At 35.6% G+C, this 13,309-nt stretch overlaps 2 protein-coding genes across 2 annotated transcripts; one reads left to right on the top strand and one right to left on the bottom strand.

Annotated features, from left to right (window-relative positions):
• Positions 1-1,395: 1,395 nt before the first annotated feature.
• Positions 1,396-5,265, bottom strand: PKNH_1422200 (cGMP-specific 3',5'-cyclic phosphodiesterase gamma, putative; the record flags this gene model as incomplete). The annotated part of the gene is made up of 9 exons (XM_002262074.1): positions 1,396-2,223; positions 2,448-2,663; positions 2,827-3,087; positions 3,298-3,435; positions 3,628-3,829; positions 4,003-4,107; positions 4,286-4,467; positions 4,669-4,817; positions 5,007-5,265. The coding sequence occupies 9 exons, from the start codon at positions 5,263-5,265 to the stop codon at positions 1,396-1,398; spliced, it is 2,340 nt and encodes a 779-aa protein (XP_002262110.1).
• A 2,456-nt stretch (positions 5,266-7,721) lies between these two features.
• Positions 7,722-12,869, top strand: PKNH_1422100 (3',5'-cyclic nucleotide phosphodiesterase beta, putative; the record flags this gene model as incomplete). The annotated part of the gene is made up of 9 exons (XM_002262073.1): positions 7,722-9,469; positions 9,646-9,750; positions 9,909-10,008; positions 10,321-10,431; positions 10,726-10,887; positions 11,144-11,551; positions 11,729-11,992; positions 12,170-12,573; positions 12,680-12,869. 9 exons carry the CDS (start codon positions 7,722-7,724, stop codon positions 12,867-12,869), a joined length of 3,492 nt encoding a protein of 1,163 aa, XP_002262109.1.
• Positions 12,870-13,309: the final 440 nt, after the last annotated feature.

The following is a 13,309-nucleotide window of genomic DNA, read 5'->3' as shown; positions in this document are numbered from 1 at the left end:
AAAAAAAAAATTACAAACGTGAGGATTTTTACTGAGGGCAAAATAAATCTGAATGAAATTTTACTTTCTCCGGCTCCCTTTTTTTTTTTTTTTTTTTTTTTTTTTTTCCTAATAATATGAAGTATTGCGGATTTTTAAACAAAAATTATGACTCTTAGGCAAATAATAGAAGCGAAGGGAAAAGAAAAATTTACGTGTTCCTTCGCACTTACATAAATGTATACATCAATTTTGTACATTACCCGTATTATGTATAAATCCACGCATACGCACATATATATATGCTTTATGCGGGTGAATGAATATTTTTTGTTGATATTCTGATGAATTTGTTTGTGTTTAAGCTTTTATTTGCTTCCCCCCCCCTGCTGTTACAATCTCCCCAGACGACGGGCTAAACAAGTTTAACTGTACATTAAAGTCATATTGTTCAAATCGTTTAAAATGGTATAAATTCCCTTTGTAAAATTAAATAATTCTTTCTTTTTTTTTTTTTTTTTTTTTTTTTGCGCTTCAAATGTAGTGCAAGTTTGTAGCAGAATGAGGGGGGGGTATCCCTAAGGAGGTACGTATGGGTGGTATGTATACATATACACATATATACGCGCTGTGCAACTCGAAAATAGTTAATTTTTGTTCTTCCGAACGCAGCGGAAATGTGTCCCTAAGCCTGTAGCCAATCTTGTTCAATTTGCGAACACAGTGGTTGATGTGCATGTATGTTCTGAATTTGATAGCAGTTCTACAGACACAACGAAAGATTTTTAAAAAACCACGGTTAGACAATGCTTGTCTCGTTTTTACCATTTTAAAGGTGTTTCTTGGGTAAGGGCGGAGGGATAAGCGAAATGGGAAAACGTTTTAAGCCGTCCGGAAACATCCCTATATTTCAGCGAAAAAATGATTAAGGGATAGTATAAATATATTTCTGCCAATTTGCACAGCGTGCCAATATATTTAAAAAAAACAAATCAGCCAACTGCGAACAGAATAACGGCATCGGAGGTACCCATTTTTTTCACTTTTTTAGAAATTAAAACTGAACAGGCAGGAGAGCACATACTCGTGTGTTTCCTGCACATATATATATGTGTGTATACATGTGGACAAATCACACCAGGTTAAGTTTTAACAAAAAAAAAAAGGAGCGGCCCTTTCCCTTTTGAAGGCCCACACGAAACAGAGAAGCATCAAGAAGTTTAATGGCTTTTTATAAAACGGAAAAGAAACGACTAAAAATTAAAACATTATGAAATGTGATACAAACAAAAGGTGTAATGTGTGCGCGAACCAGGGAGGTTATAAAATTTCCTGTCCCATTGGCCACTTTTGCACACCTACAGCGAAAAAAAAAAAAAAAAAAAAAAAAAAAAAAAGTGGCATACAAGAACTGCTTCACGTACATTTCTGCAACTGGTAAATGTCTAAATTAGGATGATACAACTTTTTCCACGAATCTGGAATATTACTTATCAATTCGTTTAAGTATTTCTTCCTTTTGGAAGGGTTTTTTTCAATTTTTTTCCATTTGGAATAATTACGTTTAACCTTATCCATCATAAATTGTGTGATGGAAGTTCTGTCCAAACTTTTTAGAGAAATAATTAAGGGGAAAACTAATTCCTTTAAGAAAGTTCTTTGGATTTTTATAAAATTATCATGCGAATTCCGATCAAAGAGAGGATTAATTTGATATCCTTTTTCCAACTGTTCGTCTCCTTCGTGGTAAAATTCGTTTACTAATCTTTTGACCCACAAATAATGTTCACTCCAGTCTACACAATTGTGAGACAAATCAGCAGCCTTTATTATCATCTTCAAACATAGGATAATATTTTTTTCTATGTATGATCTAATTTTAATGGATTTTATACGGAACTGAGCCAAAATTTTTATATGTTTGCTCATATCCGTTGCGAGAATTACTTGTATAATTTCTTGCCTCAAGTTGAGCATAGTTTTGGCGCTTTCATTTTTGAAAATGTTATTTTGGTCCTTAAAAAGAATGTGAAATAAATAGGAGCAGTGATAATTCTCCAAAATGGACTTATCGTTATATATTACGCTTAAGAAATTGCTTGAATTTTTGAGAAAGAGATTTGTTCTCCCAAAGTGGCCAATGTCATGCCCTAAGGCGGCCAAAAGGAAAGCAGCCATTTCGTTATCTCGCAAAATATTCACTGTGTCCAGATTGTTCACGAGCATATTGCAATTTTCTGCTACCTGCGGTGGGGTGTTGAAGACGTAGAAAAATGGGCGTGACAATCGATGAAAAGACAAAATAAGCAAAGTGAAAGGGGAGGATAGGAGGAATATCTTCCCATATTTTTCTGATGTGTAGAGTGAAAAGCGTAGTGACAATATCCCCTCGTATAGAAATCCACCTCGCTAAAGAAACGAAACAATAACCATCACCCCATTGTGAAGGAACCCCCCCTTATAATTACCATGGCTGCATGAATACAGTTATGATAAGGAACGTTGTTATATCCCTCTTTCATTTCACAAATCAGCGAATGTAGGGTTTCATTTGGCACGTTGTGATTTGCGGTGTAGCATTTGGTCAATAAATTCATTCCCAGTTGTGTAAAAATGTTATCATTGGGTGTGTCTGTGTTCAAAAATTTGGTGTTGTATATTCTGGCGGCTACATCTCCTGAACGCTGGAAAGCAAAAAAAAGCGGAAACGTTTTTCACTCAACGAGTTATTTTTGTGGGTAAATCTATTTAGAGGGAAGACAAGCACTGCGATGGATTGAAACAAGACCTCGTAAGGCGACAACTCATTATTTGATTCTTTGCATAAGGACATACATGTGCACATACCACGTTTATGTCAAAGTCGCCTTGGTCCAATTTAATCTCTTCCTTTTTTGACAACCTTGTGGATAGCAAATCCAGTTCCTGTTTTTTCCCCATATCGGACATCGATTCTACCAATGATTCCGTTTCAGACTCTTCCGCACCTTCGTTAACCCCATCTTCTGTGTGTGTTTCGTTGTCTTGCTCTTTCGGTTCACCCTTACCACCCGATCGCTGCTTATTTTTTTTTATGTCCATCATGTAGCCATAGATGTGGTTGTAATTCTGGAAAAAAAGGCAAAGGGTTAATCCACATGGCAAGCGTTGGTAATGGGTTAGCAGTGTGTACATAGTTATTTGCTATATATAAATATGTACATCCAAAAATGTGTGAATGCTCGTTTCTTTGGGGCGTTGCACGTGCCCACCCTAAAAGCTTATGTACGTGTGCATGAGTGTATACACACGTGAGGGTAATCCCTCTCCTCCTCTAACCTTCTTGTTTATCGTCCTTAAATCTGGCGAAAATAAGTTGTCCTCCTTGAGAATATTTAAAATTTTTTTTAAGTTGTTCATGATGGCATAATCTTTTTCTTTCGAGGGTGCATTTGAATCATAGTAATTTCCAATGGACTGAAAAAGGAGAAATAAAAAGTGGGGAACTCCTAACAAGGATTTTTTTTTTTTTTTTCTTTTTTTGTCTTCCTTATATCACATGATAGAAAGAATTTCTCTATTGCTCCTTCTTATCCATTCATGCACGCTTATTTTGCATATGCACGTAAGGAATAAAGCAAGAAGGACATAACATGAGAGAGCACCTACATCATTAATTATGTCATAGATTTCCTCGATGTTGGTCACAGACGGTCTATCTTTCTCCTCCTTCAAGTTTATTTTTAGTTTAATAATCTGCTTCGTCTGCTTGTTCCAATTATTAAATGCAAGTCTTCTTTGAATTTCAATGATGTATCGTATCACGAATATGAAAATGCTTCCTACCAGAGATGAGGCTATCATAAAAATGCTGCAGTGAAAAAAAAAAAAAAAAAAAAGGAAAAGGAAAAAGAAAAAGAAAAAGGGGATGTAATGCTCATCACTCTTACTAGAACGGAGGTTACATCATTGTCTGCCCCTACATGTATACATTTGCCCAATTTACAAGATGGACTCGTTTTTATGGCTGCACTCTTCCATTACTTATCTGTAAGGACATAATTCTTCATCGTTATGATGTAGTACACGGAATAAATCGACACCTTCATCATGAAGAACAGGACATCGAAAACGCAGGAATAGCATATTCTGTTATAAGTACGTGTGGATGAGTATGTATGTTTGTATGTATTATGTACCTATCTGCAATGGGGAATGTCCACATGCGCATGCGTAGATCTTCTCATATAAATAGAAAATATCTCCCCACTGTGGGATATCTTCTTATGTAAAAAGTTATTTTACTGATCCTTTCTTCCTTCCTTACCTGCATGGTATTATCGTTATCAAATACAGGACTGGGAGGTATGCATAGAAGCACAGGACGATGTTGATTTTGTTGTGGGTATAGGTTGCGTAGAGGAAGTTGTTCACAATTACAACCGTTGGTAGGTGGTCTTTGACGTCGTTGAATAGAATGAATAGCCAAGAACACCACAGGATGAGTACCTGATACACGAAAAGAAATGGAAACAGGCGTACATGTACATGTCGTTGTGTGATGTGTGGCACTGTATAAATAGCGTGCGTCTTTAGTGATAAATGTACATCCCTGTTAACAGCTGCCTATTTCTTTCTTTCATTAGGAGACCACTGTGTTAACATTATGTCGCCGCATTGGCATAGCTTTTCCACCTTTTTCCTACGTACAGAAATCGTGTAAGAAATAAAAAGCTTGGCCCTGATGGTTTTAAACCTCTCCACGTAATGTGTGTGGTGCAGCATTAGGGTTAACACCACGTTGACTGCGGCGAAGATGTGTAAAAATGTGAAAGTCCATTTTAGGGTAGAAAATAAATCTGCAAGGGGTAAGAAGGGAATAAAAAAAAAAAAAAAAAAAAAAAAAAAAAAAAAAAAAAAGTATTATACGGATGATATGGCATATATTGCAAGGGGTACTCTTACGTGTACCAAAGGAACACCGATCCAGTGGAGTCCTTCACTGTCTCTCTAAACGAAGTTTACTTAAATGGGCTAACAAAACATACCATTAATCTTGCCAACGACTAAACAAATGGAGTACATAAGCAAGAGAGAGCTCAAATGCGAAATCAGAGAAACGAATTTCTTCTTTTGTATATTATCACATAGTTTTGCAATATATGCCAACTCCTCTTCCTTATTCTTAAATTTAAGGGGCCAAAAATTAATAACCTTTTCTTCTTCATTACTGGGAAACGAAAAAAGAGAAAAGGCCTTTCTAATTGTTTCATTCCTGTTATACTTTTCTTTACTATAATCTATCATTTTATTTCTTTTCTTAAAACTATTGCATAAAAGGCAATTACACAATGAAAAACTTAAAAGAGCAATGCAAGCAAATGAGCAGAATTTTAGACACCCTTAATGTTTGGAGGAAGAACCGATATTGTGGTAGAACGTAAATGTAAAATTAACGTAAGCAACATTTTAGTATGGGAAAAAAAATTATGCCATCCAAAACCCTTCAACCACATAATGGCAAAAAGACATGAGTGTAAATAGGAAATAAAAAAAAAAAAAAAAAAAAGAATTTACAAAAGGAATAGGCAACAAAATAGCAGGCAAAATAAATAGGCACCATGTGCGTGTGTGTATGCACCATTGTTGTGCAATTTCGTTCTCATAAAAAAAGGAGGATAAGCACGAAAAAGCGTTTTACTATTTTGTTTCATAATTGACATGCCTCAATGATATATTATATTGCCTTATTTTGCACACAAGTAGGCTTTCATTTTTACCATTTCCTACAAAAAAAAACTCTCTTAAAATGTAAATAAAGTTATTTACACCTTGGTACAAATTCAGACAAGAACGCCCGCAACTGCCATATTCGTATTTTGCCATTTGCGCACGCGTGTGTGTTTGTATATGTTTAAAGGGTGAGGGGCTATATAACGTAAAGTGACAAGACATATTTCCTGGGGCGCGTCCTTAAAAAAGTGAACAACCCAAAAAATTCCTCTATGAAGGGGTAAGAAATTACATCATACATATTGTTCTTGCAACTGTCGCCTAATAGATAAAACGTGCAACTCTTTAAGCTTATGTTTAGACCCTTGCAAAAGCTCAGTTGTAACGTCAACACTTCGCCCCCCCCCCTCCAAAAAAAAAAAAAAAAAAAAAAAAAAAAAAAAAAAACATAAAGTATTATTGCCTTCAATTTTACAGAACATATTTATAACATTTTCGCGAAAAAGAAAAGATAACATTTGTCTCTTTAGAATTAAGGAATGATTATAATGATCTATGAGGGACGATCATTCATTTATGCATAATTACGCGGAATTATTATTTTTTTTTTTTTTCCAACTTTTCCATATTATACATTGCCAATGGAAAAATATACCCCACGTTTCCTCATAAAAAACACAGTTCATATGTTATACCTCGAAGAAAGAAGCTGTTCATTTTTTTACCCTTTCGTGCGGTATTCCCTCTTAGGTAAAGATCATGGGGAATTGCCTCACATCATGGGGACTGCATTGGTCGTGTTGAACCACACGCGTTGACGCAGAGAAGGGAAGAAAAGACGAAGGAGGTACACTCGAAAAATGCGATTGACTTTTTACATATGTGCGAAGGCCCAAGGTGGAAGAAGGCAATTTCAAATTTCACCTTTAGTTCTGCTTCTTATCACCAAAAGTGTGCCACGAAAAAAAAACAAAAAGGAAGAGGAATAAGAGAAACATACGAACATTTACATACACACCTTCACAAGGGACAAACTTTTTTAAAAAAAGGATCACATTGCATAGCAGCTATATTTCATGAAAAATGAATAGCATACACCATGACACAAGAGTACATATGGAAAATTCGTTCTTTTTTTCATACCTTTAAAAATAAATTTGCATACTTTTTCTTTCCTCAACGAAATGTACAACTTTCCATTAATTTGTCCATTTTGGGTGTTTTCGTTCGATCTGAAAAGAGACAGAAGGTTCACGCCTCTTAAAGTACGACGTAAAAAAAACAAAATAAAAAAAAAAAAAAAAAATAGAACAAAATATAATAAATAAAAGAATAAATGTGGAGCACAATTTTTTGGCAAATTTCAGAACAATTTTTTCCCCCCCTCTTTAATGCACTTCTAGCATGTACGTATTTTGCTAAAAAAATATATTTTTCTTCTTGCACATGATATTAACATGTATTTGTTTATTTTGGAATTTTTTAACATAAATTTAAATTTAATTTTTTTTTTTATCTCTTTTACTCTTGGCTTTAACAGGCTGTATATATACCTCCGGCTGGTGTACTTTTTTGCGCAATTACACATAATCGTATATTTTACCCTTGGAGATATGCACCACCGGGCGTAGTACCAATGGTATGTGTATCTGCCCACCCTGGTGTGACAAATAAAGGAAGAAAAAAGAAGGTATAAAAATGAAATTGTGAGAATTGCACAAGAGTAAAATATATTATCCAAAGTTTCATTACCCCCTTCTTCAAAGGTAGCACAATTTACACCTAAGGGAATAGTAGCCTGCCAACTCCTATAGTAGTAACCCGATTGGGAGGCCCGGCTAGGAAAGTATACGAAGCTATAATCTTCTGAAAGAAAAAAAAAATAAAAATAAAAAAAATAAACATGTTCTGTGTGCCATCACAACGCACAAACGCAATTGCATATATGCTTACACATAATATACGTACATAGTATCCGAAGCGAAGACTGTGCTATGCGGGTATAACCTAGAATAATGAAGTAACTGGAAATGGAAAATCCAGACAAGTCTGAAGAAGAGGGTAAAAATATCACGCAGCGTGATAAATACACGAGTGAGAAGGATAATACAAATACATTTACAAATGATATTTCCACGGATGAAAAGAAAAGTGATTCTCCCAACATAAGTAAGAACAAAGTAATAATTACTAGGAAGAGCTTTTTTACAAATGCGCTTACGCCTAGGAGAGATGGCAAAAACGAAGTTGACGTCGAACTTTTTAACAGCGTGCAAAAAAAAAAGAGCATATCGAAAGACCTGCGAACGAATGACAACCTTTATAAAGGCAGAGTAAGAAAGGAAAATAGCAACTTTAAAAATTTGGACCACTTGCAAAATTTGAACAATTTGGACTGGCCCGGCATCCCTGATGACATCGAATTAAACGAATCTTCCATAGATAAGAAGGATACGGACAGACATGGTGACAGCCTAAGCGACGTGGACAACATATCTGAAACGAAGAACTCGATAAATGCGTACACGGACAACAGGACGGAAAATAACAACCAAAATGATGTGAGCAATGAAAATAACTCAATCGACTGGTCCATCAGTAATTTAAACACAGATAGTAACTCCGACTTCTCAAATGTGGAAGTGAAGATCCTAAGTGGTAAAGAGGAAGATGACACAAAAATGGTAGAAGAAAATTCTGGTAGCACATCCTGTAAAAAAAAAAAAAGTGGAACTAATGAATATGGAAAATTAATGAGCAACATGCAGGATAGAAAATTAAAAGAAATAAATATAAATGAAAATGTGAGGAAAGAGAAAAAAGGTAACTTCTTTTCCAAGGCAGTGAGATCTGCAAGTCTACTAAAATGTGTTGTAGATGATAATTTAGCTAACGTAAAATTGGAAAAAAATCAAGACAATAAAACATTCATGATGCATGGAATTAAGAGAGAAAGTACATATGATAATAGCGGGAAAAGATTTAGTATACGTAAGAACTATGCTAGTATGAACAGGAACACGAATACGACTCCCCATTCGAATGGTTTTTTCTACTCATCGAGTAAATCATGTGGACATATTAAATTATCTAGTGGAAATATAAAAACGAAGAATGGGAAAAACAATTTAAGTGATAATAAAAATATGTGGAGAACTTTTGAAAATTTTTTCTGCGAAATATGGAAAAGAAACATGACCATAAAAAAAGAGTTTTGCAATTCGAATAGTAAAAATGGATTGAGTCCTTTTAAAAGTAACTTCACTGATAATTATCTAAATCAGTCTAATGATAATGAGTTGATGACACAGATACCTTTAAAATTTAAAGACGAAACTATAGAAACATTATATGTGCTAAATTTAAATAACTGGATTTCCTCAAGGATGATCATAATTGGAATGATCATGTTAATTTTGTGCTTTTTCATATGGCTACTTTTTTCGTGGTCCTTCAAATCAAGTGCTTGGGATAAGGACAGTTATATTGTCATGCTATTTCATTTGCTGATGATTTTTAATACCATCATTTTGTTACTCTTTATAATTGTTGGCTTAACTGAACTGAGCAAATACGCAGAAGTTATATCCTACGTTCTTTTTGGCATTATGGTGGGAATGTGGGGCTTATGGAACATAGTAACCAGTCTTACTTTAAATGATAACATCACTTCGAAAGTGATACCTTCTTTATCTTCTGCCGTCGAAACGATATATGCCTTGACTTACATTTATGGCTTGCTTCCACTTGTCATTATGGATGTATTTTTCCCCTCCAGGTTTGCATGCATTTTCCGCATTGCTCGCTTGTGCCTGTTGAAAGGAAAAGTTACATGTGTGCAAGAGAAAATCGACACGATGAGCGATTAATACGTATTTGAATCGGTTATATATGCCATATTTTATTATACACATATATATTTCTTGTTTTCATCTTTAATCCCTCCCCCCTCAGGACGAAATACAACTGGTTCATGCATCTGCTATTTATCGTTCTAAATTCCACTAGCATAATATTGGTTGCAGCGAGGAACCCTGGATTCCTGCCCTCCGTCTTTGTGTAATCCGAAACAACCGAAAAGATCAAGTTGGCCATATTAGGCTATCGCCTTTGGAGCAAGAAAATGGAAAAACCAGTTCACTATTTGTAAGACAATCATATTTTCACTTCAATTATTCATCACTTTTCTTCCCCATCCTTGTTTCCACTTCTTTTAGGGTTTTCCGCGTTATCGCGTACACAACACTGTGCTTGTTTCTCTACATAGGATGCTACACATCGGAGCTGCAAATACGCTACGTGTTCTACAACTTATTGGTAAAATGAGGGGAGCGAAACATTCCAGTTGCGTCAGGAAAACAATACGCAAGAGCATTTTTATTATTTCCTAAGTTGCTCAAAAAAATATGTGAGACTGTTATGCTATTAGCCTATCTCGACGATAGATATGCCACAAAATTTCCTTATTTGCTCCTTTTGTGTGTATGTGTGTGTGTGTGTGTGTGGAGGGAAATATTGTCCGCAGGATTCGTGCACGTGCATATTTGCGCATCGATAGGTGAGTCTTTCGCGTGCTCTATTTATTTCCTTCCGCTTGGTCCCCTTTTCGACCCCCCAAAAAATGTGCAGATAACCGGCTACAAACTGGACAAGGTAGAATCGGCTATGAATAAGAATAACAACAGGAATAATAAAAAATTCTCAACCGCTATGGAAGATTTGGTTCTGATGATAAAGGAGGTAACAGAGCACGTGTAGCGCTTCAGCGGGTCACACGACTCACACAACGCACACAACGCACACTCCGATTATGCAAAAACGATTGTTGTCAAATCGTTTTATTATTTTTTTTTTTTTTAATTGTTTCGTAAGAGGGAGTGGTACATTGATGGGTTGATTAGTTGTGCAAAGCTACCCTGGTGTGCCAGATATGTTGGTGACTTCATCCGAATAAGTTGTAGAACAGAAAGAAGGGCAAAATAATATTTCTTTTTCTATTTACATATATATTTTTTCCCCCACTCTCCCGTTCAGTGCACGAAAGTCATCCTAGAGTTGGAAAATGAAACGGAAATAAATTTCAATGTGCATAGCAAGACCTCTTACTGCACAAATATCCTGGAGCAATGTTTGTCTACTCTGACCAAAACAGATAATTTGTACAACGTGGATTATGACCTTTTCGATAAGCTCGAGGTAGGAGATCTGCACGCATGTATGGTCGTTATTTTAATGTGCATAAATGTATGTCCATGTGAAGGTGGCTATATAAGCACATAATTGTATCATCCCCTTCTTTTTTTTTTTTTTGATACATGTTATTGTTGAACTCCGTTCATGCGTTCAACATATACTCCCCTCATGACTTTTTCGTTGGCAAATCAGTGTCCGTTTAGGCTTGTTTACAATATTCACAATCTTTCATGCCTGTTTCTGCCTTCCCACCCTTTAGAACAAAAAGTTCATAGAGGCATACGTGAGCAAAAGCAAGAGCAACTTCCTTGGGGACCAGGATGATGGGGCGGATTTCAAATTGAACAAGTCCTTTTCCACCAACGACTTTATATGCATTGATAAAGTAGATATAGACAAGAAGGAGATAAAAAAGTTTCTAAAAGAAATAGACATTCCACGTGTTACCAATATGATACAACTGATTGATAACAAGTCTCTTTCCGAGTGGGATTTCAACTGTTTGAATTATTTTGAGAATTCCAAGTATCCCTTTTTCGATATCAATCTGTCCTTGATGTTTACCATTGACCATGACATTCCGATGAACTCTATCATAAACTTTTTGTCCTTCGTGGAGAAGCAGTACAACAACGTTCCTTACCATAACACCATTCACGCGACTATGGTAGGCACGAACACGCGCAAAAAAAAAAAAAAAATGCAAAAGATGCACAAGTGCATAATTCGCGAAAAATTAAAAAGCGCTCTAGGTGTTGTTCACCCATCTCATATAGTCACCTTGCTACATTCCAATTTATTCATTTTTTTAATTTATTTTATTTTCCCTCGGCAAACGTTTCAGGTGACCCAGAAATTTTTCTGTTTAAGCAAAAAATTGGGAATTTATGACCACATGGAGTACAAGATAAGGCTGGTGATGTTCATCTCCGGTATCTGTCATGACGTGGGTCATCCTGGCTACAACAACTTATTCTTCGTCAATAGTCTCCATCCATTGAGCATTATTTATAATGACATTAGTGTGCTGGAAAATTACCACGCATCTATAACATTCAAGATTCTTCAGCTAAACCAGTGCAACCTTTTAAAATCTTTTTCGGAAAAGGTAACAACGTCGAGGGGGAAGGGGTAGTTTGTTGGACATTCGAACAAGTGAATAGCTGACATGAATATGGAGGGATGGATACCTGGACGGAGTGGTGCACTTTAGATTGCGTGTGTATAAAGACATACCTGTGTATAAAGACATACCTGTGTATATTTTCCCTTTCACCTTTTCCAGGACTTTCGTCAAATACGGTCTTACATCATCGAGCTCATTTTGAGCACCGACATGAAGTATCACTTTGAAATAATTTCCAAATTTCGCATAAGGCGAGAAAATGAAGATTTTGATTACGTAAAGAACAACGACGATTTGTTGGTGCTAATAAAAATGATTATAAAAAGCGCAGATATATCACATGGATCTGTCAAGTGGAACGAACATTACAAATGGTGCCAACGAGTCTTGTGTGAGTTCTATTCCCAGGGTGATGAAGAATTAAAAAATAAAATGCCCCTATCCCCGTTATGTGACAGAACCAAGCACAATGAAGTTTGCCAATCACAAATTACTTTTCTCAAGTTTGTCGTCATGCCTCTGTTCGAGGAGCTGACCTACATAGATGACATCAAATTTGTCAAGTAATTATTATTGAGCGAGGGAGAGGGAACACTCGTCCATCTTCATCGTTATGCGTGCGTATATGTCCATGTATATATATAAATGTCACCCCTTCGACCTTCTCAGGAATTTTTGTCTAAAGAGACTACACAGCAACTGTCTTATGTGGGAAAAACTTATGAAGGAAGAAAAAGAAATCAAGGTTTACGACCCGGCGTCCGTGAAGAGAAAGGAAAAAAACAAAAAAAAAATTGACAACAGGAAGAAGAGTTACATCGATTTAACGTTATTTTTTATAAAAAATATTTCCGAATGACAGCAGGGGGATTACCCTTCAGAATTTAATAAATGTTCCTTTCTAATTTTAGAGGAAAATATGCTTTCATTAAATTTTAATAGCACCGAAAAGTGCACCTCAACATCATTTCTTGATAAAAACTTCAGGACAGAATTATCCACTTGGTGCATCTCATATTTTCCTTCACATTTTTAGCACTCATTTAAATCACCTTTAATTCTTAAACATGTTCTATCTTTTTAATTGATCTTGTACGTCAGAATTTTTTTTTTTTTGTCCCTTTTTTTTCACAGTCTTTTCCTTTACCGTAGGACATCAAAGTGTGACCTTTGGATTTACCCCCTGCAGGTTTTTTTAAAACATATTTATGGAGCTCTTTTTTTCTTTCTCTACCCCTTTTTGGCTTTAACATTTCTTTAATATAATTTTTAAAAGGGCGCATATGACTCTAGTGGAAG

This window comes from Plasmodium knowlesi (genome assembly GCF_000006355.2).
Source record: "Plasmodium knowlesi strain H genome assembly, chromosome: 14".
NCBI lineage: Eukaryota > Apicomplexa > Aconoidasida > Haemosporida > Plasmodiidae > Plasmodium > Plasmodium knowlesi.
This window is presented reverse-complemented; position numbering and strand designations above follow the sequence as displayed.